Genomic DNA, 27503 nt, shown 5'->3' on the forward strand with positions numbered 1-27503 from the left:
ACGGGCTATACCGAAAATAAAATATTTTACATTTCAGTAGCACGCACGTACTTCTTCAAGTGTGACCCCGGTACAGCGAAAGTGATACTGGAGCTGCGCAAACGTTTGGAATGGCTGATGCAGAAGCGCGCGCTAAATCCATCCCCAATCCTGCCTAATAGTAGTGAGGATTACATCGTTAAAGCAATTCAAATTCTTTTATCGTTGGATGATGTGTACGATTATAGCGATCAATATATGTCATCCGATGAAGAACAAAACTGAAATACTTTTGAATAGTTTGAGTTGCTTTTTAGATGGTTTTGTTTGTATTTATGAATTCTACATACAAAAATTAAATTATGAATAAATTTTTTTAGTAAATGAATTACTATTTGCAAGGGCATTTCTAAATCTTTAAAAATAAGTAAACATTTGTATTTGCATGCATTTCATGAATCACAAATAAAAATATAAAACGTCCATTTTGGTATTATGATTTAACACTGCAACTTTAATCCAAAAAGGAGTATAATAGACTAAAACATAAATGCATAGAGAGTAGAATTTATGATGGGATAAATTTATGTACATTAGACCGTACCAGAAAAAGAACTTCGCCGTACATCTCTGAGTCTCTAAAGTATTTTTGCAAGGCAATTTGGAAAAATTATTTAACGTACCACCCTAATGTCAACTGTCTTTGAACTCACCACTGTCTGTCGAAATACATCTTGAAAGCTATTTTCTGTCTTTCGAAAGGCTAATTGAAGGGTCTGCTAACAAAGAGGTCTTTGCGTTATTCTGTTTGTCTTTTAGCAATAAGTTTTCAAAAAATTAAATTAATAAACAAGCAATTTTTAAGCAAAAAACAAAACCGACTTTAATTCTCATATAAAAATTTAAGATTACCGTTAATTTCTTTAAAAAACATTTTTCATCTAATAACTGTTATAAAACAACGTTTTCGTTAAATTTCAGAATTTGGGCAACGTTTTCAATTTTTAAGTTCGTTTGGTCCCTGAGATAAATTCGTTGTATACTTGAAATATTAGCTTTCCCAATTAAGTGTTTTATGTTTAAAATGGAAATGTTTACTCTAAATAGTTCCGCCTGTTTTTACTTGAGCGCAAATATTTTTGTATTAATTACACAGGTTTACAAAAAAAAAGTGTATGCATATTAAACCAAACCTATATATCCCTATGTTTTTCGACATGCTGAATGCGAATCCGAGGTCCGTTAGCCTCCATCACGTCAGGTTCGTGGTCATTTGAAGGTCAAGTAGGGAAAAATTCATTGAATAACCAAACTATCGCAAACTATCGATTGGCCCCACTATCGATAGTTTGACAGCTCTAGAATATACATAAATAAATGTTTTCGCATAAACGGATCGTTAATACTTTATACATGCTTTTAGACACAACTTTTGAAACAGCCCTAAATACATAAGTTTATAATGTATGCAGATTGACAAGGGAGCTTTTGATGAAAAAAATTACCTTACCCAAAAATCTCTAATCATGTCTGCCCTCTTTGTTTATGAGCCGGAAACATGAACGATAGGTAGTCATTAATATGCTTAGAATAGGTATATCTATGTAATGCCGAATTTCTACAAGGCATTGAAATGACCAAAAACTTAAATCGAAAAAAGGCCGTTTAAAAAACGCCATGTGGAAACGGACACAACGACTATCTTTAGAATGTAATGGCACAGGTATTTCTTAATGCTCAACATTTTCATTCATAATTGAGTCATTTAATGCCTATTGGAAATGCAGCATAAGTGAAAGGATGAACTAACTATATCGAAGCCAAGATCAATTTCTGATGTCTTCAGTGGTTGACCCTATAGAAGTATTTATTTCTTGTAAATTAAACCTAATTGTAATCACCTTCAGGAAAATATTTGTAATCATATGAAAGGCATCACGCCGCATCGCCGTATACTAACTGGTTGCTGGACGTGAGTGGGGCCGTAAATTCACACTCGTTATTACTATGATCCACTAAATAGAACCTACTGCATAAGCCCCCAAAAGAAAGTATGTACATGCATATTCTTTTAAAGGGTCTTCCAACATTGAAGTTAGAATAGACTCACTTTAATGTCAGATTTCCACTGGGCACTAAATTGCATACTACTTAGGCCATAATGCTAGTTTGTAGAGCGATCTTGTTACAAAGATCAATCAGTGAATGTTGGGAAGTGCCTGCCTGAATACAAACCTTTACCGCCAAAGTCTTCGAGTGCTTAAAGAATACTGACGACAGCTTGGTGGTGATTTCATTCCACATATGCTTCTGGTTTGATGTTGCTGAAGGCGACCTCAATGTCTAAATAGGGAGCCAAAGTATAGTCTTCATAGTTCAGTGATTTCCCAACTTCGAATGTAGTGCTGTTGCGACTTCTCCTTTCTAGTTATACTTAAACACTGTAAAAAGTTATTCACCTAATTTGGAACACCCTCTATATTATGCATGTGCGTGTAAAATCGCACATAAATATGTATGAATATGTAATTTAATTTCTTTTGCAACGGTTGTTAGTTTGTGGTATTTACGAGCCGGTTCGTCAGCGAGTTATTTATATTACATAGTAGGTATGTAGGTATAAGCATGTATGTAACTTCATGCTAGCCGACACCGGTTTTGGAAAGCTTCAAGGCATTTTATGAATGAATTTACGCGCTGAATTGGCTACTTGTAGCGGAAAGCTGTAATTAATTTCATTAATATATTTTTTTAATATTACATGGATTTTCACTTGAACAGGAATGTACATATCGCTAAGTTATTAAAAGACTGGCATAACTCAAAAAATATAATTTTTGAACTAATTATGCAAAATTAATTGTTATCGTATACTTTTGAGTTGTTACAGTATTTTAGTAAATGGGCGATATGTATGCAGATAGTGAGAAAGAGCAACACATTGATTGCAACTCAGAGTTGTTAGAATTTTAATGAATAGATATTTATGTTTTTGGAATGTAGGGGGCCCTAACTGATAATTTACATTGCTTTTGAGATAAAATCATGAGCTTTTAAGTTACTTAACAATTAAAAAATTGGGCGTTCCTACATTTCCTCAACGATACATTATGTAAAATTTTGTAAAGTTTTCATTTCATAGAAGTACTACCCCGAATAAAACTATCTACTACAAAACTAATGATATGTTTTGAACCAGTTTTCAGATTTTCAAAAACTAATCATATCATTTTAAAAATTAACAATTTCGCCTAATTTGTAAAGGGACAAGACAAGCATCCCTTCACATCACTGATGGGCACTGTCTTGCCCGCGGGCAAAGCTCTTTTGAGCTTCCTATACATTTTGTATAGGCGCGTGCAGAGTAAAAGCTCTCTCTGCTCATCGCTGCTTCACATACATAGATAACTGAAGAGCACAGATGGGCACTGCCTTGCCCGCGGGTAAAGCTCTTTTAAGCTTTCTAAACATTTTGTATAGAGACGAGCAAAGTAAAAGCTCTCTCTGCCCAACGCTGCTGAAGAGGAATGCATCACAACACATATTTTAAGGAGTGTATGTACTCTCTCTCTCTGGGCACATTGAGCCTATGCTGTTCATTCGTCGCCTCGCTACGGCGGGTGTCTCCTCAGGTGCCTCCTCAGTTGAATCGCAGAAACGACACAGTTCATTCGACCCAATTGCTAACTTATGTCCTTAGCCTTCTGTGCCCTGAGAGGATGCCTGTAATGAATAGAAGTGAAAAGATTAATTAAAAATACATATTTATTTAGATTGTACTTCTCCCAGGAAGTTTTTGGGCATTACCAGTGTTGCTCTCTCCTACTTATTGTTCTTTTCCTAAACTCTTCTCTAATTGTGTTGGGCCTACTGCAAGGCTCAGGACCTATTGAAGCTGGGGCCGCCGCTATTCTAGATAAGCCTTCCGCTATCTCAATCCCCCGTATATCCTTGTGGCCTGGTATCTATGGTAGCGGTACGTTATTGTATTGAAGAAGGACTAAAGATGATTTAACCTCGAAGGCTCAAAGTGCTTTAAGTTTCACCTGAATGTCGCTAAGAATTAGAGTTATCTCATTACGGTAACCTCTACGTAAATTAATCTGTGTACGTCGATTGATGGCGTAGACTTCCGCTTAGAAGATGCTCGGGTATTCGCCAATGAGCACGGCTAGGCTCATCCTGGGACGGCAAATGCCTGACCCAATGCCTTCTGGTATTGTGGAACCGTCAGTGTGCCAATGCATGGTATTGGCCTGTACATGCCCCTCCATAATGAAATTGCTCCAGGTCCCCTTGCTGCAAAGCTCTATATTGAATTTGTTTTAAAAAAAATACCTTATTTATGTATTCTCTGAGGAAAAGCGCGGGAGCTGGGATCCTAGTTTCTTTATAATACTAGACGATAGGATTTTACACTTGCCATAACCATCCGCCTGCAAAGTTTAAAACAGTACGCTTGGCTGCCTGTTCTATGGTGAAATACAGTGATTCGGGCTGAAGAACTACCTCTAGTGCTGTTGTCGGGGCTGTGCGCATTTTTCTCGTAATGCAAACACAGGCCATATAAACACGAATTTCTTAAGGACCGTTTACAAATACATAATTTAAAAAAATCAAGACAGATTTTTTTAAATTGCACTTACTGTGGGTTTGAGTCAAAATCGTACAGTAAATTTTTTCCATATTTTGAAAATATTTTGTTTTATTTAAAGTTTTATTAATTTGTTATAAAAAATATAGTTAATTCTACAACAAAATCCATAAAAATCAAAGTTTCTAACTTTGTTATAATCAAAAAAAATATGTAAAATTTTCATAAAAATTTCACACTTTTTATTCAGAATTTTTTAGGTATCGGCGTACCTAATAGCCTAATTTTAGTAAAATGAAGTGCAAGTTTGAAGGCGCTACAAATACCGTTGATTTTTGACAATTTTTTTTTCGAGGGTGTTGCGCATTTACCTCCATATAAAAATAGATTTTGTTTATGGTCACACGCCATTCACATATGTAGGTCACACTCCATTCACATTTACAATAATATCGGATGATGATAGAAAACCCTGTATTTGTAATGATATCGGTAACCATATCGAAAAATATATATTTCGATAACCACATCTTTAAATATTTCGATAACCATATCGTTGCATATTTCAGTAAACATATCGACAAGTATTTCGATAGCCATTTAGATAAATATTCCGATAACCCTATATAAATAATTCGGTATAACTAATTAGAAACGAAATTCAAAATGATATTATTTGCAAATTATATATATTTTTTATTTTTAATAATTTTCATTTAAAATATAGTTCAATCTGCAACAAAAGCCACAATAATAAAAGTTTCCAAGCTTGTAAAAATTGCAAACAAAAATTTATAAAACTTCAAAGAATTGTCATCAACATTTCCAAAATGTCAATAAGAATATTTAAAAAATTTTCGGGTATGCAGTTCTGTAGCCCATTCAATTGTAGTCTAAGAAACTGCAAGTTTCCGCTTTACAAGAAAAAAATCCGCAACACCCTCACAAAAAAAAAAAATTCTAAAAAATCAACGGTAATTTTTAACGACTTGAGACTTACACTTTCTTTGACTACAATGGAATGAATTACAGAACAGCATACCCGAAAATTTTGTAAATATTCTGAATAAAAATTTGGAAATTTTGATGACAATTTTATGAAGTTTAATTAATTTTTTTTTTGCAATTTTTTCAAGCTTTGAAACTTTTATTATTGTGGTTTCTGTTACATGTTGAACTAAATTTTAAGTGAAAATTGTTAAAAATAATAAAATAAACATAATTTGCAGACAATATCATCTTGAATTTAGTTTCGTTCGAATTAATTGAACGCAGGTGTATATACAGTCCGCGACAAAAGATTGCACATTTAGAAATTCCAATTAAAATTCTTGGAATTGGGATGCAAATTTTGTGCAATTTTTAAAATTTTTGTACAAAGTTTGAAATTTGGACTTATATGGTTTTTTGTTAGATAAGGAGCTGAACTCTAAAGCAAAATAAAAGTAGTCAAAAGTGTTCAAAATGTTAAGGTGCTATCGTTTTGTCGCGGCCTATATGTACATAAACATGTCGATAAAAAAGCGAGTCGTCGGACTTAGGAATTTCCTTTAGTAGACTTTGGAACTGTGTAACTCTAAAATTCTTTAAAGTTTACTGATGGTAATATTTGTTGTTAGATCTATGTTAAATACTGTGTAGAATTTGCCAAAAATGCGAATGTTTTGTGGTTTGGTATGCCGATATTAATAGTTGTTCCATATATGTACGTAAATACTATATGAGTATGTATGTAGTTTCCACTGTATGCTTTCATTTGAATATCTACTATCTGCTTGCATACAATCAACTTCTTGTTGCGCCCAATCGTGTCGCTGCTACAGTGAGTGGGTTCACAATGGATACTTAAATATATGTATGTACAAACTTACCAACAGACATATAATTATGCATAAAATACCCACTTGGGTTATGTTACTATGTCGTTTTCACTGCGCACCCACCATCATCAGCGGCCAACAAATGTATGTACATATGTATGTACAACATACATAACTCCCACCTCATTCATAACTTAGGCATTGTTGTGTTACGCTTTGTGGGCAACATTTCCTTTGCCGTTTTCATTCACAAAAAACCAAATGTGTGTGATACCAAACGAAAATAAACAACAAATAAACTTTGTAAAAGTGGTTTTGTCTCGCCAGACTAACGACGGCAGCAACTATTTTTACAAGAAAATTTATTTATGTTAATAGGCATGCACTGAAGTATGTATGTACGTATGTATGTAAGTTTGCTTGTACACACCAACATTTATGGAAAGTGTGGCTTAACCACAATGTTAGTTTTAGTTACATAAATATGTATGTACGTACATAGGTGCATATGTACATATGTACTTTTTGCACAACTCTTTTTCTATTTTAATTAATGCCCGAGTATTTTATTTTTTATTGTACATACATACATATGTAGGTATGTAGTGTTTATCTTTTTTTGCTATAGCTCCAAAGCATTTCATTCATCAACTGTTACGCTTACATTTACGCTCTAATGCCTGTAATAGTTTTTATGAAAGTCGCAAGTACATATTTATATACATATGTATGTAATACAATACATATGTGTTAACATATACATAGTTGGAATCGTTAATAACTCAGCAAAAATTTGGATTCATAAAAGAGTCTTTAAGGAGTCCTATTTCGGAGCATTTCCGCTCATAATGAGCTCATTTAAGAGTCCGATATGAGAGTGTTTCCCTTCCTCCGAAGGTCGACTTACTTCTAAATAAATATATATTCTTTTGTGAATAGTATATTAGCCAGAGCAGAAAGGCTTGTACTTCTAATTGCCTGGCAGTCCAAAGTAGCAATTGTTGGCAAGGATGATTCTGCGTCGGATTTCGAAACTGACAATATTTTTGGTGTTATTGTTGCTTCCAAAATAAACGAAATGCTCTACTTTCTTTGAAATTATCACTGTCAACAGTGAGGGGTTCGTTTTGTTCGTTTGTAAGTAGGAAGCATCGAAAGCCCAACCCCGTCAGTGTGGGTCTTTAAACCGAAGTAAACCTCATTACGTCAAAAGTTTCATCTACTTGTTACCACCCACTGTTAGTATACTTTAGGGAAGGAGCCCACCCCTGTCGGATCCGTACGCCCGACCTACCATGTCCCGGTCCATGCTATAGAAAGTTCGTTTCTACGTCTGGTATCGTCTGTTTACGTGCATATTTCGCCGCTACATCGCCTTGCGGGTTCGTTCCGTACGTGGTCGCTATTCACTTAATTTACATTCCCTATTTGGGATGAGTACTTTCTTAACTGACCCTAAGAAAAATTGCGTAGTCTTGAGGTCCTGTTGATGCGCAATAAAGATCTTACTAAATGATTTGGGTGCCTTTAAAGCTTCGATAAATATTTCGTCTTCCGTTGTTATATTTCGGTTCGTACTTTTGGTATTCTCAAGTCGCGGTGAATGTTATCATTTCGGATATACCACGGTGCTCCGGTGATTATTCGTAGGATTTTAGGTTGCGCACGACGAAGGAGTTCGATGTTGCTGCTGCTCGCGTTTCCCCATAACTCACATCCATAGGTCCAGATCGGTTTTAAAACTGTGTTGTAAATAAGCACTTTATCATCGAGACTCAGGGGTGAGCGAGAGTTAATAAGCCAGTTAAGAGAATTATCCTTCAAATTGAGATGAGTCCTTTTAGCCACTATGTGGTTTCGCTAAGTAAGTCGCCTGTCCAGGTGGACCCTTAGGTAAGTGACATGATTGCTTTGTGGCTCTTATTCAGTGCAAATGCAACTTGCTTACATTAATGCTCGTTAACCTTTATTCGCCTGTTTGCGAGCCAGTTGGCAATAGCTTCCAGGAGCGCAGTTGCTTGTAGAGGACACTTGGAGCGACTGATTATGGCAGTATCATCGGTAAAAGTAGACATTGTAAGGCGGTCGTTTGTAGGAATATCCAAGGTGTTTAAGATATACAGCATCGGCCCAAGGTCACTGCCTTGTGGTACTCCAGCTTCAACTGCATAAGTTTAAAAGATGACAGTGTTACATCGAACTGCAAACTTTCGATTATAAAGTTATGAATTGAGCAGATTGTGTGTGCTTTGTGGGAGTAGCATCTGTATTTTATGCCTAAGATCGTCTAGCCATACGCGATCAAATATCTGGGCGACAACAAGAAATATTGCCAAATTCCCTCTTTCCAAACGTCGAAATTAAAATGTAGTTTTTAAAACTGAATTTTTAGAAACGATCATTTAATATTTAAGCGTTTTTTTTTCAAAATTTTCTTTTTGATGCAGAAATATTCCCAGAGCATCTAGATACACAGTAAATACTGAAAAAATTTATGATGCTATTTAACGCAACTTAGGTCAAAAATACCAAAATAAACTACTCTTCAAAACTGGTGATCTCAGCTGTCGTGCAGGCTGACGTCTATTGCAAGGATATCTCACTTGTTATTTGTACACAATGAATTTCCCACTTGGTCTATGTATTTTCGCCACCTCGTACATACTGACTTGTACGTAAATCTACATACCTACATATGTATGTATGTATGTGTGTATATATTATCATACAACACTTTTGTAATCCGTCTAGTTTCATCACAGTTTATTCCACTTTTATTATATTTTTCGGTTTTATATATATTTTTTTTTTGTATTTGAATGCGGCGCCCAGTTGATGTGAAAGGCGATGCAATGACTGCCACCTACGCCACCAGGCAAGTGCATTCGCAATAAAGTTTGATGAATGAAAAATTGCGCCACGTTTTTGGCAATAGTGTTTATACAAATAACGCTGGTGAAAATCTAAAGTGCGAACATTATGTAAGGCCTCTATCTGAGCCAAAAGTCTTAGCCCATGTGCAGAAGAACAAACTATATATATAGTATACACATCTATATATATGATTTTAAAATATTCCCCTTTTTACAAGTTTTTATTTACTTAATAATATTGAGTAAAAATTTGTGAAGTGGGCCAGCATTTTTTCGAAGGTCCAGCTTTTGTTATGCAATTATCTGTTTATGCTTCACAATGATAAAAGAAAAATACAAGTTTCACAATTTTTCGAAATTCTAATTATTTTTGAAATTACAGCTATTAACATTTTTCGAAATTGTTTAGATTTTAATTGTGTTCTCGCGATTGGTAATACTCATATTTTAAACAGTTGAGAATGATGGTGGTTTTTTAACATTTTTATTATTTATTTGGCCATAAATTTTTTGTTATAAAAGTTATAAAATTTTTTTTTAAATATTACTCACATCTAAATGGCTTTAAAATCGCGTTTTGGGCTAATATTGTTGTACGTTCTGTTAGTAATTATGCAGAAAAAAAATTTGCTACAATGCATCGAGACGAAAGTTATTAACGCTTTACTCTTGTCGCCCAATACATATGATCCACTTCCCACTACCCAATTGAGTTGAAATTCGGCACACTCGTTCGTTCTGGTGAGAATGCAATATGAAATATGAATTAATCCGCTAGGGGCGCAAAAATCGAGATATTTGAAATCCCCTTGTTTATAGTCCGATTTATGTAAGTGGAGATGTAAATGTAGTATAAGATCAGGATGAAGATATAAGTGAAGATGAAGGTGAAGACAAAAATAGGGATAAAGATGATGATAAAGATAAAGATGAAGGTGATGACGAAGATGAATATGAAGATCAATGTAAAAATAAAAATGAAGGTGATGACGAAGTTTAAGATGATGGTGAAAATGAAGATCAAGATAAAGATGGAGATGAATATGAAGCTGAAGATGAAGTTACACTTCTGCGCGCTCAGTTTTTTTTTTTAATTATATCAAGGTACACTCAACCCCTTAGGCAACGATATTCTGAGGCGTTTGACAATGGTTTTCCGTGAAAAAGTTACAGTTTTCTCACAAAGTATTACCCGAGAAAGCCTAATCTTGAATAATTTCGAATCTTTGTATGCTTTTTGCAATATTTGTTATAAAGCTGGGGAAGAGAGCAGACGAGTGAGTAAAAAACATAAATTTAGATACACACACATTCATACCATGCAGACACGAAAAGTATTCATACAAATAGCCACTTAACCAAACGAGAAACTAACTAACATTTTCTAACGACGTTAATAACAGCATTTTTCTCAAAATAAAATCGCTCGGTAACAAACTTGTTTACGCCACAATTTCAAACGCTTACGCAGTTTCTTTTTTGCAATTTTATATCGTAAGTAATTATGATATAGGCATGTATGTATGTTTGTATACCTACTTTTATGAATGTGTGCACATACATAAATAGATATGTATGTATGTATGTATGTCTATACAAACATTTCTTTTCTCAATTACGCCATTTCTATTATACTACAGTTTATAAATGGTTGTTGGTCTCGCCACAATTTTCTTTAATTTTTCTTACTCGCCCATTCATAAACTTTTTGTGTCTACAGTAAATTTAGCTTTTCCGGCATTACTTTGAGCACCCAACAACAAAGACACCCATAATAATTACCACAATGAACTAACGTCTGTAGCTGTAATGTCATGTAAGTAAGTGGAGATAGTCATAATGTGGCATAAGCTCATAAGTAGATAACTACATACGTGCCTACATAGGTACGTTAGTTTATATAAGCAGTTGGGGAAAAGCTAGTACAAGTAACTAAATAAAGGACGAGGCGTCCAAAGATCTCTTCTATGAGCCCTTGGAGCATACATATGAACGCTGCTCCGACACGATATCAAAATCGTGCTCGGCGATTTTAGTGTCAAGGTGGACTAGGAAGGGATCTTTGGCGCCACTGTCGGAAAATTCAGCGTCCACGACGAAACTCCCGATAACGGACTAAGGCTGATCGACTTCGGCGGGGCCCGAAACATGGAAATATGTGGTACTAGGTTCAGATCCAAAATCGACCATGTTGTGATAGACGGAAGGTATGCTTCCAGCGTTTTAGACGTACGTACACTCCGAGGGCCAAACATCGACTCGGACCACTATCTGGTTGCAGCCAAGATACGAACCCGCCTCTGTGCAGCAAAAAATGTGCGCCCAACAATGCAAGGAAAGCTTAACGTCGAAACTGCTATCACGACAGATGGAAAATTGATTCGTCACTCGACACACACACCTGCTCTCTGAGAGCACTCTTCAACAAACCGACATACGCGAGCAGTGGAACTACATTTCCCGCTCATTAAGTACCGCCGCCGAAAGAACAACTGATACGATTAGGAATGTCAAAAAGCTGCAGAGAAAAAAGATGCCGCCTATAGGGCCACGCTGCGATCAGGCGCAACGCGAGCCATGTGGGACCATTATTGGGAACTAAAGAAGGAACGAGACGAGTTTACCGCAATAAGAAGAGAGATACCGAATTACGTGAGTGCGAAGAGCTTGAGATACTGACCGACAGGAAAAACACCCGAAAATTTTATCAGAGAGTTAGGCGATTTACGGAAGGTTTCAAGACCACGGCGAACTCCTGTAAGAATATCCATGGCGACCTAGAGACTGATATCCAGAACGTACTTAAATTATGGAGGGAACACATGGGCAGCAGCACTGTAAGTAATGGAGAAGACAAATACAAATAGCGATTACGCGGCTGAAAAACAACAATGCTGCTGGAGCTGACGGCCTGCCAGCCGAGCTATTGAAGTACGGCGGCGAGGAGCTGATGAAGTGCATGCATCAGCTCGTATGCAGAATACGGTCAGATGAACGCATGCCCGACGACTGGAGTTTTAAGTGTGGTCTGCCCAATCCACAAGAAAGGCGACCCAGCCAGCATATGGGTTACAAGGTCTTATCGAGTGTATTGTGTAAAAGATTGAAGCCCACCGTCAACGAACTGATTGGACCTTATCAGTGTGACTTTAGACCTGGAAAATCCACCATAGATCAGTTATTCACAATACGCCAAATCTTGGAAAAGACCCGCAAGAATAGGATCGACACACACCATTTAATTATCGATTTCAACGCCGCTTTCGACAGCATGCAGAGAACTTGTCTTTATGCCGTAATGTCTGAATAGCAATACAATCAGCTCTGTCGGAATTGGGAAGGACCTTTTCGTGCCGTTTGATACCAAACGAGGTTTCAGTCAAGGTGACTCCCTTTGGTGTAATTTCTTTAATCTGATGTTGGAGAAGATAATAAGAGCCACAGAACTGAACCGCTTAGGCACAATACTTTACAAGAACATACAATTGCTGGCGTATTCTGACGACATCGATATTATCGGTAAAAACAAGGGCTACGTTTGTTCTGCCTTCTCGGAATTAGATAGAGAAGCAAAGCGAATGGGTCTGGTGGTGAACGAGGACAAAAGGAAGTATCTCGTTATCACACAAACTGTCAGAGCATACGCGTCTTAGTAACACGTCAGTCTTGACAGTTACAAGCTTGAAAAAGTAAACGACTTCGTTTATTTGGGAACCAGCATTAACACCAATAATAATGTCAGCTTTGAAATCCAACAGAGAATAACTCTTCCCAACAAGTGCTACTTTGGACTGAGTAGGCAATTGAGAAGTAAAGTCCTCTCTCGTCGTACAAAGTCACTCATAATGCCTGTGCTGGTGTATGGCGCGGAGCCATGGACAATGAAAACATCTGATGAAGCGGCTCTTGGGAGTTTTCGAGAGAAAGATTCTGCGAAAGATTTACGGACCTTTACGCGTTGGTGATGGTGAATACCGCAGACGATTTAACAAGTTAAATCAGGACCAGTAAGGAGTGGCTGAAAAATACTTTTTTTTTTGATCACCCTAATGCACATATGTATGTATGTATATGTAGTAGTACTTTTATAATCATTCATTCATAAATTCATTTAACCATGGAATTGCGTGAATCGCTGTTACCCCGTTGCGTTCTTCGCGGCCTGATGAGCGTAACGACTGGTTGCTCAAGTTTCAAAAGAACAAAAAAAATAAATACAAAAATTGTTTTCAACAAAGAAAGCAAAAAAAAGCTTAAGTAAGAGATGGTGGTGAGCAGCAGTTTCTACGCGAAAAATCCATTGTTTCTTATAAACGTATGTACATACTTACATATAAATGGATATACCTACGTGCTTAAATATAAATGTACGTATGTACTAACTATATAAATAGGTATGTATGTATGTATTTACATACATTTGCACAGCTATTCGTTCATTCATAAAACGCTATCCATCGAACCGTAACAAAGCGGAGCGCTACTGCCGGAATTTATGAATGAATTTTTTATTTTTTTTTTCATTAGCTGGTTTTGGCTTTTTTCCATTGTGTTTGTCACGTAACCATTTGCTGACTTTGCGTGATAGTTACGGCGGGATGGGACACGAAATGTATACAGACAGCTGAATGAAAATAAGCGAAAAATGTGAATGAAATTGGGTATTTAGAGTTGAGTCGCTTGGTTTCTTCATTTGTAAATTGAGGTAAAAGGTAATTGCGCAAAAGCAAAAATATGTATAAAGAAAAAAATTACAAAAAAAAAAACCAAAAATAGCCACTTGGAAAATACCACCAACTCAAGAGCGGAAGTAGCTTCGTTTAATTTCCGCGCCTACTTCTACAATTCTTACCACGCGTACCTAAAATTTTTTGTAGAGCTTTTGGTGCCGGACGTTACTGCTTACACGGCTCCCATCTGCCCTCCCAGATCCCTATCGTCGGCAATGGGTAATTGCGTCTTTTGGTTTACCTTTAGTTTGATTTAAATCACAAACACGTTGAGCTCATTTGGTATTTTTCCTTTTTCTTCTGCCAATTACATCGCATTTTATTTCGCTTTTGTTTTTACGAAATTCTACATTTTAATGAATGAACGCAAGTGTGTAACTGTGGTGTAGAATATTAATTTAATAGAGTGCTGAGATAATGTCAACTCGCACAAAGTTACGTAGTTATAGCGTAAAAAAAGAACGAACCTAGATACATACACTGCCGGAACAAAGTATTGACACAGCAAATTTTTCACAATATATACAACAATTTTCTTTATAATATTTTTCCGCTAATTTCGTATAAAAATATGGTTCATTCTACAACAAAAAATATAAAAATATAATTCCTATACTTTGTGCAAAACTCGCGAAAATTCAGCAAATTTTCAACTTTTTAATCAGAACTTTTTTGAGTATGCAGATTTGTAGCCTAATCAATTTTATTATAATAAAGTACAAGTTTTAAGCAGCTAGGAATTACCGTTGTTTTTGGACATTTTTTTTCATGCAGCCTCTTCTATACAAACATTTTTTTTCGAAAATACTTTATATGGAAAAAATGCAAAACACTTAAAAAAAAATTCTCAAAAATCAATGCGATTTTTGACTGATTCCTAACTTGCATGTTTTACTAGAATTTAATGGGCTGCAAAACTGCATACTCAAAAACATTCTAAAAAATCTGATTTGTGTATGGCGCCGCTCGCCGCTTTGCCGCTCATTGCGTGGCCTCGACCTTAGTGGGCAAAAATCGAAAAATTCATTGTCTGCAATGTGAACGTGTTTGGTATTTTTGTAAAGGTAATTTATCCACTAAAAAGAATTACGCAAAAATTTCTCTATAAAATAAAGTATATACCGCCAGGAAGCCACTAAATTCGACAAATTTTATACTCAGAATTTTAATAAGACCATAGCCATGCGTAAGCTCTTCACGGAAACAAATGTCAAAACTACACTCTTTGAAATAAAACGTTAGTTTGACGTTTTTTATTTCCATATAGATAGTAGAGACGTACAGGTATACAAATTTTGGAACAAACTTAAACACAGGGTGTCCCTGCCTGTATTCCAGAAAAACTATTTTTTTTTATCAAAATTTCAAAAAATGGCAAATTTTAATGGAATGAATAAAAGAATATGTAAAAATATTATATTTTTATTAATAAAATAATCAATAATCCCTGAAATTTTAAGGAAAATCTACCGTTGCGTTTTCGAATAATTGATCCCCGAACTTCAATCGCGTTTTCTCGAAAATTATGAAAAGTGATATACGACATTATTTTTGCCCAGATGGCGATATGTAAATTTTTGGGGCCGATGCCGAACTGAAACGAACTTTGTTCAATTCCTAATTCGATATTCATTTATAGTTAGAAAGACGAAATTCGAGGATGTGGTAATTAAAATATTAGTCCTTGACAAATATATATTTTTTTCAAAAATAAATATTGGAAATTTCCAAGGATATTCAAGGATAAAGTTTTAAAAGGAAATTTGCAATACTTATTCGTCCTGGTGCACCCAAAAATTAATTTTTTTTTCTATTCCTCAGAATTTTTTCTTTTAATTGATACCCATATTGTTCTTCTACAATGCACCGAATCTTTTGAATAATTTTTTTATACAATCATATTATACAAATTTCAAAGTCCTTAAAAAAAATCCTGACGTCAGAGAGAAAGATTAAAAACGCAGTTGAACAAATATAGTTCCTAGTTTTGTGAAGATATTGATTTTTTTTTTGTACTTTAAAAATTTTTGGTTTTTGTCGCACGGTGTTATAATTATGATACAATGTGTATTAATAGTGCAAAATTGGCATTGTTTTCATATAACATTTATTTTCACATTTCGCTTGATAATTTGCACCTTTGGAAATAGTTCATATAATAAGTCTTAATATGTATGTTAAACTAATTCATTCATTAGCATTCCTAAGCTTTTCTTCAGTCATCGTATGCACAAATTTGCAACGCTTGCTTTCCGTAGCGGTGTATATTTTTGTGCTGCAAATGGAGCGGTTCTGCTGTTGTCCGACTCTTCTGGCGGACGTTAATTTGAAACTTTATTTCCGCTAATTATTCTTTTTATTTTTTGTATTTTTCTCGCATTTTTATAAAAGTGAAGAGCTTTGCATAATTCTTCGGGTTCTTACTAAATTTTGTCCAACTTTTTTCGTTGTTGGTTGGCTTTGTTAGCTTTGAATTGCATTTGCGTCAGCAATTTCTCTATATAAGTACTGTTTATTTGCTAATGCGAGATTCACGTAGCCTTTTCTATTTTTATATACATATATGAATGTGTATGTATGGATATATATATGTGCATATGTATGGATGTACATACATACTTATGTATGTATATAGATACTTTGCATGTATGCAAATTTTTATGTAGAAGGCATATTTAGATAGGTAGCAGTTCACGATTTATACCCAGTAGAAAATTTCCGATAATACATGCTTATGGAACACATACATCTTCTGATCTGATGGCTTCCGCACTATATATTCTGACAGTGAAGCTGCTATTAAATATCTAAAATCTAACAGCATAACAGACTTTCAACCTGACTGGCATATATATGTTCCTTGACTGTTGTACGGGTCCAGGTGCAGGGACCTTACTAGCAACTGCATGGACGACGAGTTGGCGAGAAAAGGTGTGGCCATACCAGGAATCTACCTGCCGGACTACCAGACAAATACGACCAAAAATTGAAGAAAAACAATCTATCGACTTGACCTCTTCTATCTCAGATTAGCAGTCGGTGTAATAATCGGACACTGCCCTACACTGAGAAAAGAGTTTAGTTACGTCAACAAAATATGTTTCATTCTACACATGATTTATCTAGTAATAGTTAGATAATTTGGTTATTGTTGCCAAGTTAATCTACATACATAATTATGCGCTATTTTTACACTTAAAAAATCACTGCAAGTGCCATAACAAAACAAAATAAAAGTTAATATAGCGACAATGATTCAAGCGGAGAAATTTCTTATTTCAGAAGTTATCTCACTAGAACAAAATATCTAATCATTTTTAATACACCCAGAAAAAAGTCAGCTAAAAATATTTCTATCAACACATAATTTGGTAACTTTAACTAAATAATGTAACTATAACGAAATTATGTGTTGAGAGAATTATATTTAACTGACTTTTTTCTAGGTGTATGGAAGTATATGTATGTACTTATGTATGTAAAATTCAAATCTTAAAAGCCGTTTTTTCTCGAGTTTTGCTTTTTTGAGTTATGACACTGTTGATATTTATGTATCAGGGTTGTTGCTGCGGAGCATCCGCATTAATTTTAACATTCGCATTCCCTTTCGCATTCGCAATAATCAATGCGGATATTTTGCGAATGCGAATATTGAAGGGACCGAAAAAACCAGTTACGTTTTTTTTACCAGTTAAACTTGGCTAAATATTTTTTTTTTTATTCTGAAATAAAAGTCCTTTCCGGATAATAAACAAACCGCTTATCCAAATTAAACAAGTTTGGTATCAAATGAAATGGATTTAAATAGCTTTAAAAGTGAAATGTCTAAACGAGGAAAGACACCTATTGAAAAATATTTCAATAAAAGTGTTAATTAATTACCATAGATCAAAACCTTGAGTCAGGTATATGAGTTTGGTAACCTTCGTTCATTATTTCTGTTTCCGAGCTATTTAAGTGCTTATTTGTTTAATGGGAATAAGCGGTTTGTTTATTATCTGGAAGGGACTTTTGTTTCGGAATAAAAAATATTAGGCCAAGTTTAACTCGTAAAAAAATAACTGTTATTTTCGGTCCCTGGAATATTGTGAAAGTGCACTGATAAAACGTATATCTGGCCAGTTACAGAAGAAGGGTTAAAAATGAATTACAAAAACTAAACTCGAAAAACGCTGATGACGCTACAGGTTCTCCGAATTCCGAAACAACCAAAAGAACGAGAACGAAAAATTCTTTGGAAAACAACGGTGTTTAAACAACGATTTTGCCATGATGCTAGATTGTGAAGATGAAAGTCAGGAGGATACATCCGACATTTGCAGTCACGATGCAATTCTCAAAAGGGAATTATTGCACCGCAATAAAAAATAAATAAATATAACTGAAAGTCCTCTCAACTGGCAAAAGAATTTACAATTTTGTCAAGTTTCAAGTTTTTAAAGTTTGTCGCCTCGAGCGAGTAGTTATTTAGTAGCGCAGGTTTGATTTACGGCCCTATAAGAAGTTTTTATTATATACAATGTTCCAATTTTTAAACTCAAGTACTAAAAAAAGTTTATTAAAAGTTACTAACCTTTCCATTTTTTATTTATCTAATCCCCTAATTTACTCACCTAAATTATTTCTTAAAAATACTTGACATTCGCATCCGCGGATGTCTAAAATTCCACATTCGCAACATCCCTAGTATGTATGTATGTATGTATGCACGTACTTATTATTGTTGCCACATGCTGCATATATATTTATGTACATACATACATACATATGTACATATATAATGAGGGGCTCAGCAATTTTACTTCCGGTTGGAAACATTCACTTCCCGGTTTTGTGCGGTACTTTTTATGGTTTTTTAAAGTTCTTATTTCTTCATTTCCAGTGTGTAATTGCATACATTCTCATTCATGGAGACCTTTGAGGAAGTCGTAAATATGTATGTGTATACCACGTACGTTCATATATTTATATACAGTGACTCATACAAACGTTCAAATTGTAATTTTTTTTTCAACACGACTATTGAGCTTTATACCACGATTGTTCATAAGAAAAACGGCAAAAGAAACAAAGTCAAAGCGGTAGAACCTATCACCGCATCTCGTCATCAGACTTCTTTCGCTGGATTTCAGCAGGGATGGAACCCGAAATTTTTGTGTTATTTTTTCTTAATACCTATTGCTCAGGCTTTAACTAAAACCATAACAATTTTATACATATTTTAGAAAAATTATATAAATTTTCATCAAAATTTCAACTTTTTACGTCTGCAAAAAAAAAAACAAAAAAACTAAATATCAACGCGTATTTTTAATCGCTTGCAACTTGCACTTAGGTTAGGTGAAAAAAGGCGAAAAAAGTGGGTTAGGGCATTCCCCAACAAGCTTCGAGTGTACCTTAAGTGAAACCAGGGATCTGATTGCCGCCTGACTGTCTGAGTAAATGTTAACCTCCCTTGCCTCCATCGCGCGCTACTAGACCCTAGACGGTGGAAGCACCCGCCCAAACATTTTCTAAAATTTCCAAGTAAAAATTTTGTGTGAAAATTGGCTACATTTTTCTAAATTTTGTTGAAAAACAGTGTGATGACCAGTTGCACCAATCAATTTTATACTTATCAGCCTGTTAAAATTTAAAATTACCCAATTTCGTTTGGAAAGTTTGTCATTTTAAATTTTAACGGTCTGATAAGTGTTTAAAATTGATTGGGGAAACCGGGCATGAAACCTTTATTTATTTATATGGTTATGGTTATAGCATGAACAGTATTTCTACAAAAAAATTATTTATATTGAAAAACATTGTTAATATTAAAAAAAAAACCTTATTGAACGTTTTGTTTTGAGTCACTGTAAGCATAAACGTACAGTATAAAGTACAAACGTAAATTTAGTAAAAAAAAAATGCGCGAACGTAGTATATGCATACATTTACACATTTCTATGTTTGTAAATCGTTAAATGCAATAATAGGCCTTGGCATTTTCTTTCATTGGTAAATATGTACTAAGTTCGCTTTTACCCGACACTACGACGCTTGTTTATTTCCGTTGTTTTCGCTGCTCGCAATTCATTCATAAAGTCTAATAAGTATGTACGTAGCTATGTATGTATTTACTTCGATATGTACCTCATATGTATGTACATACTTTTGTAGTTTAATTTGCCTCATTTTTTTCTCTTTATAGCTGTTGTTTTTCAGTATTTCAACTTAGGGCTGTCATTCATTAATACAATATTACAGCTGCCTCGTTTTGCTTTAGACTTTGATCGTACTTATTCAATAGTTTTGCTACACATTGCCTATTGCATTGAATTATTCGTAGGTACATAGTATAGAAATAATAGCAATACTTGTGTAAGAAATTTTTATGAATGAAAAAGTGTTACATTAAGCTGGATCGTGGACAAAAAAAGTTGGTAATTACGCAACTAAGTTTTAAACCTACAACTAAACTATCGTTGAGCAACACCATCAGTTCAGTTGGAAATAGGAAGCGCCTCTTCGAACTGATATTTATGCTCTTATAGGCAGTGGCGGATTTGAATATTTGTCACCCTTTAGGCAATTCAAAATTTGCCGCCCTTTTTTATTTTGAGGTAAAAGTACCAGTTTTGAAACGAATAGCCGTAAACGGTAGGATTCAAACTAATGTTATTTACTATACTTTTATTACAATTAAGATGAAAAAGTGGTATTTGCCTTGAGTAAAGGTTTTCAACTTTTAAAGAAAGCCATCATCAACAAACTTTTTTTCACTTGATAAGTTATAATCTCAAAAATACTAAATTAGTATTTTTAAATATTATCATTTAATTAATATCAAAAATACCTAAGTGTTGTCCTATTTTCTGATTGCGTATTTGAATCTCAAATTAATTTTTCAAAATGTACAAACACGAATTCTACTTTCAGTGCAGCCAACTTGAAAAAACTTTTAAACTTTTTTTAAACTCAAATTTTGTCGCCCCTAAATTTTGCCGCCCTAGGCACCTATGTTGCCCTTACCTTAAATCCGCCACTGCTTATAGGGCAAATCCTGCATCGCCGCTGCCTACCTCGCTGACCCGCATTGTTGTCTGGTCTGGTCGAAAATATTCAGACTGAATGCCAATGCCGGAAAAGTCATCACCATTCCATTTATAATGAAAATCAAAATCCCCTTATTTAAACTTTCAATATCAAACGCAACCACTAAAATGATGTGAAATATCGTTTTTATGCCTGCAAGAAATAATGCTGACGTCCCACATGGAGCACTGGCTATATACAGCAGCTGTATCCTTTTTTATGACGTTACAGTCTGAATAAGTCACTCACTAATTCTAAACGTATCAAGGTTCACGGGAGCGCTACGTCTGATGAAGCCCTAGAAACCCTTTTCTTCTTGAAAATCGGACCTTAAATCACACTCTTTCGAGTAGGCAAATAAAATATGGTCGACTGAAACCTGTTTCGTTTTTTATCTGGGAATTGTTCTTGTTAATCTTTTATATTTTAGTACCACGTTGACCGAGCATTTTGGAGTGCATCTAGTTTTGAAGGTTTCAAGGTTTGGGTTTCAAATAATGGTCTATCGGATAGCATCAGTTATTTTTTTTTTATGTAATATTGTTAATGGAATTTGTTATTTAACCTACGCCTAACCATGTCACTTTCCATGCAAAGTATCTGGGTAAAAAAATTTTATCAGTGCGTTAAATTTAGGCCTAATAAGTACCCCACTATTCAGTGAAAATAAAAAAGCTTGAAAAATAACCTTAATAAACAAAAATATCGTCAATAATATTTTAGCTTACTCCGTCACTCAGAATTCTATATAAATATTTATTTTGGAAGTATTTTGGAAATAAGTTTAAAATACTTTAAGTTTTTAAATCTAATAAATTAAATAAATATCTTACATTAAAAAATTAGGTCACAATCCGATTAATAAATACGCCAGGTTGAGTTGTACCTAAATATATATATATGTATGTATGTGCTGCCTATTCCCACATACATACATGTGTACATACAAAAAAAAATTGGTTAAAATTAGTAAAATACAAATTGGCATTTAAAAGACAAAGTGGCAACCTTCCACAAAAATATTTTTGGATAGATTTCATCAAAAATTCATCTTTTGATGTCTAAATTCCGTGGTCTTATTTAAATTTTGTAGATTTGAAAATAAGTGACAATCTTACACTAATATCCTAAGTGATAACACCTACTATATAGGGAAAGCATTGTCTAAGAATTTTTCTTTTAGTACCCATAAAAGGTAATATTGTATTTATCTTAGTTTTCAAAATAATAAACTAAATAAATATACAATAGAAAGTAGGTGCCAACCCTATACACAAATATCTCTAAATTGGAAATTTTTAAAATACTTTTTATTTGATACCCATCTTGCAATGTTTTATTTCATTTATAAATAATTTCGTAACATCATGCAGCCATTCTCGGACATAACCCCTATCTAGATAACCTTAAAATGCAACACGTTATCTGTATACAAAATTTCATTAAAATCGTTGCTCTTTTAATGCAATAAGATTGTGAATTTCATTGAGAGCAGACAGACGCACGAGTAGCTGATTTTAGCACTGTCGCGCCAAATTCGCACTTGAAACTGAATGACAAAAATTTGATTGAAAGTAGAGCATTAAAAGTTTCCATGTCATTATATTAAAAATAATACTCACTCAGTCTGTTTTCACAAGACATTTTTTAAACAACACCAATTGTTTCGCAATTTATGTAATTTCAATGCCAAGTGGAAATTCGGTATTATTCGATTTGGTCCATGTCAAGTGGAAACATAATTTAATGACTAACAGAATTTTCAAAGCAATAATGCTAGATTTCCAGTTGGCATTAAATGGCAAAAATTATAACGACAAAGTGGGACATTTAAAAAATATTAATTTCATTACGTTAAAAAACAGTTATTAAATTCATTTCCACATGGCAATTTTTAAATGCCTCAAATCTATGGCTAGTGGAAATTCGGCATAACACTTTATCATTACTATTTTTGTAATTCAATGCCCAGTGGGAATTTAGCATTAAGCTTTTAAAAATAATTGTTATGTGAAGAAAATTATAATACCTCATTCAGTACTCAGATTTTGAAATAACGATACATTCTTTCTCTATTGCTATTTTTCAGTATTGCTCCATTCGAATTGGTCCCGTTGTGAAGCGTGATGTCATGAAGGCGTCTACAATGTTGGAACACGAGCCACAGTGAGTATTTTCGCAATTCTGACTTCTTTACGTAAACTTGAAATTAAAAATGAAAATAATTGTTCACCATCACACTAGTTTCTCACTTTTGTCCAAAGAACTAAATATGAACTAGTAACTGGCTATTCAGGCAACTTATTTTTGTACATAAACATATAGCTACTTATTTCAAAACATTTACATATATGTAAATGCAATTGAATTAATAAACTCCAATAGCATGAAACAAATAAGGAAAAAGTATTGGTCAACCGGATTTTCAAATTTCTAGTTTACCCATTCATTACACATCCATACAAACATATGTATATATAAACATATGCTACTCTTCAGTATCAAATTCATTGATGAGTAGCACACATTTCTCAATGCCTTCTGGTGAATGAACTCTAATTTGGCAATTGATTCAAATTAATTGTAAACTACAACACCAAGTAACATGAGGCGAACATAATAATAAATTTTGTTTTTTTATTGGAAAAGTGAGAAAGTATGTTATGCAGGGGAGAGGGGTATACTTCATACCCACATGTATGTATGTAGTTCGTTACCCATTCATTCATTCATCATGTTACCAATGTGAGTGTACTAAGTGGAATGTAAAGTTGTTTGCTAAGCGCCCACACAGCCGCATTACACTTGTTGCTATGGAAAATTTCTAGACTGACAACATAAGCGGCGTGTAAAGTGCCACAAACTGAGATATCAGTATAATGTACGAGTATTTATGTGTACTCGTTGTGAATGGTTATTCCAAACCTGCTTATTTTTATAAAGAAATGAGGAAATGCCTACCCGAGTGAATGAATGAACGAATGAATTACGAAAATCTAAATCGAAATTCATATTTGGGCACACTGAAGCGTTCGAACTTGATTTTAGTGGTTACTTAGCAGCGCATGGCCTACATAAGAACTTGTCCATGTCCATTATTATTATTATTGTAATTATAACGGGTTCTATAGATATGTACTGCCGAAATTCGGCCGCTTTTATAGATTTTTTTAAGGTTCCGAAGATTTTTTAATCTTCGTTGTAATCGTAATCTTCGTACTCGGCTTCGGAATGTATCCGTATTAGCCTACGAAGAGGTATGTAGAGGTATTCGTATTCTACTTCGTATTCGTTGTCGTATTCCTCTTCGTATAGATCTTCACCTTCTTATTCGACTTCGTCGTCCTATTCGTCTTCAAATTAATCGACGCTTTCGTTTTCGTCCTTGTATTAGTCTACACGTTCACCTACGTATTTGTTTTAAACGCTATCTTCTCATTCGCCTTCAGGTCGTACTTCTATTCATCTTAGTTTTAGTCTTCGTCCTCGTCCTCGTATTCAAATTCATCTTGATAAACGGCTTCATATCCATCGTCGTATTCTAATTCGTCTCCGAATTCGTCTTCGGTTGGTCTATGTATTCATATTCGAGTTTCGTCTTCATAGTCATATTCGTATTCGTATTTGTCTTCGTTGTCATTTCCTTATTCGTCCTCGTATTTGACTTCGGCTTCGTATTCGTATTGGTCTTCGAATTTGTTTTCATCTCCATATTCGTGTCAGTCTTCGTGTTCGTAATCATTTTCTCGTCCTCATATTCGTCTTCGTATTTGTGTTCGCCTTAGTCGTCGTATTGGTCTTCGAACTCATCTTCGGTTGCTCTTCGTATTCGCAAAAGAATGTGTCTTACAGGTTTGTACATTTGGCCAGTCACAGAGTGGTGTTGTTTAGAAATTTGAGGTCTGCTTAGTAAAAGAATTTCCAGACAACACCACTCTGTAACTGCCAAAATGTACAAATATGTACAAATGTACAAATCGTGTGATCCCTGCTTTAGAAAATCAAATACGACTCAACAGAAAGCGCCATTTTATTCAACTGTTACCTTAACTTGCAGCGGCCTGCCAGGTAGCCAATAAAAGCTCTAAGACCCTCCCTGCTAAGTTCAAGTAGTCTTTCGGAGTTCCTGCTGGAAGACATTCATATCTTTGATTGTCTCAATCCTTTTTATTGCCGCCACTGGGTAGCAATCTGAGATTATTCCTAGCTGCTAAGTAGCTCTGCAGTGTATCTTTGAGATGTAGAAGCCCTTAATGTCCCGGGACGCACGGCAGCATTACTCTATTGTGGGCTCCCAGGTGATTCAAAAGAGTTTTGCTGTTGTCAATAAGCCTTGATGACTTTCTAAATGAGCCTGGGGCAGTTTAATGCTGCCTGACTATCCGACATAATATTTATTCTGAACCAATTTGTCCTCGATTACGAAGACTTTCGCCTGGAATATTGTTTGGTATGTGCCCATTGGCAGACTTTTCTGGAATCTTGGTCCAAGTCCGACTGTCCCACTACTCTCGTCGTACGTCTTCGATTCGTCGGTATACCATACTTGGAAGCCTTCATCAATCATTGATATTACCGGAGCCCCTTTCAGGAATTCGGACATGGTGGCGCGTGTAGAAGCATAGTTTCGGCAACATGGTGTCTGTGAGTTTGATAGCTGTATGGACTATTCAGGAGTAGCTTGAGCTCCTCAAAATGAAACCGAAAATCCCCACTTGTCATGCTGATTCTATTAGGCAATCGTAGGGCGCTCAAGCAGGCCTCCTTTTCTATAAGAATAGACAGGGGAGGAATGCATATAATGACAACAAGGGTAGCCGTTAGACAGGTGCGCATGGCTCCTGTGTTGGCTAGGCAGACCAAGCGTTGCAGCTTGCTCAAGGTGCCACCCGCTCCTACTTGCTTAGCTTTTGCTCACTAGGGCAGTGCCGCATATTCAATACGACCGTATTGAAAGACCAATAAGTTAAGTTAAAGATCGAAAACATTCTTTAAATAATATCTATTGAAAAATAGTTTAATAACATGTTAAGTAAATACATACATAAAAGTGAATAGGCATTATAGCATTTACGAGTTTCATAATTTACGCATCAATCACATTGCACATTACGACTTCCTATTAAATATTTAGTATCTTTGATGATTTTATGACATTTCCATTTTATTATTACATTATTTTTATGACTTTTTAGTATGATTCGGTCATCAAAAGCCTCTTTTGTTTTTCATGTACAGTATGTGCATAATGTATTTATTCAAATTTTGAAAAACTTAACTTAAAATAAGTATGGCGACCGCCTTAGCCGAGTGAGTAGAGTGGCACTAAGGTTCGATTCCTGGTACGACAAGTATTAAAGTTTTTTCTATTGGTGGTCGCCCCTCTGTCATGAAAAAGCTTTCTTGCCAGTTGTGTGACAACATTAATAAGCACGCCCTAAATTCGAGGAAACGCGAATTTCGTGTGAAAAAATATTACCAAAAATTATCAAGCAAAACAAAAATAATTTTTCCCAATTTGTTTTTGGTTTGAGGAAAGCAACCAAATTCAATTAAAAAATAATAATATTAAAACAAAAAGTAAGTTTAAAAAATTTAAAAGTGATTAATTAAAAAAAAAAAAAAAATTAAGCAAGTTAAAAAAGGATTTAAAAAATGTAAAAATAGAACAAAATGGGAAACTGGAAAAAATTGAAACAAATTACAAAAATTAAATAAAGAAAAAAATTAAGGCTTAAACAAAAATTTAAACTTAAAAATTAAAAAAAAAAAAAAATTTTAAAAATTTAAGTAAAATTAAAGTATTTTCACAGCGATCGCCCCAGCTTTAGTATGACGTCAGGCTAAAACGCTGAATTCCTACAAGCTTGGCAGCGATTTCTCGTCTATCACGAATGTGACATAGTGCTTCTACTCCCTGACGTTACTGACTTTCAATTCGCTCTAATAATACGTTTGTAGCAATGGAAACCCAGATTAGCTTCAGATGAGAGTGTTCTTCAGACATATATTTTCTTGTTGTCTGTTGGGGATCTACATAAGTTTTCTACACAACCACCATATTACTTCTAAACCAAAGCTCCGCAGCCGAGATATCGTAAAGCATAGTCTGTCTTTCATCGGCGCAAAACATCAGCGTGATCCGAACTGCTGAAGGCGGACATTTGTTTATGATATCGGTTGGATTTCCAGTTACCTGACGTGGTGATCCCTGGCTATTTCAGTAAAATAAATATTTATTGGAAGAAATGTGCCTCTTTGGTTCGTTGGTGGAGTCTAAGAAGATGTCAGAGTCGATTATGCAGTCGTAAACCTAAGGCTTGTGTCTTCTTCAGGTGCAATCTGTTCCTGACAATCGCTTCGTTAAAGCCAACACTTCCCGCAGGGGTTGGGTGGATTGTGAGATAGGAAAAGTCCTTAGGCCCCCCGCCCGCCT

The 27503-nt window shown here is 34.9% G+C and overlaps 2 protein-coding genes across 2 annotated transcripts in view; both read left to right on the plus strand.

Annotated features, from left to right (window-relative positions):
* Nucleotides 1-462, plus strand: part of LOC118746590 (ATP-dependent DNA/RNA helicase DHX36) — a 48598-nt gene extending 48136 nt beyond the window's left edge. Inside the window, exon 4 of the mRNA XM_036480429.1 lies at nucleotides 31-462. Coding sequence (XP_036336322.1) covers nucleotides 31-264 — 234 coding nt within the window. The 3' untranslated portion in view covers nucleotides 265-462. The remainder of the gene's footprint in view (nucleotides 1-30) is intronic.
* LOC118746589 (eukaryotic translation initiation factor 5B) overlaps nucleotides 1-27503 on the plus strand; it is a 135015-nt gene that overhangs the window by 53215 nt on the left and 54297 nt on the right. The window contains exon 5 of the mRNA XM_036480428.1: nucleotides 23157-23233. Within this exon, the coding sequence (XP_036336321.1) occupies nucleotides 23157-23233 (77 nt within the window). The remainder of the gene's footprint in view (nucleotides 1-23156; nucleotides 23234-27503) is intronic.

This window comes from Rhagoletis pomonella, unplaced genomic scaffold (assembly GCF_013731165.1).
Source record: "Rhagoletis pomonella isolate Grant_MI unplaced genomic scaffold, Rhpom_1.0 Rhpom_scaffold_00011, whole genome shotgun sequence".
NCBI classification, from domain to species: Eukaryota; Metazoa; Arthropoda; class Insecta; order Diptera; family Tephritidae; genus Rhagoletis; species Rhagoletis pomonella.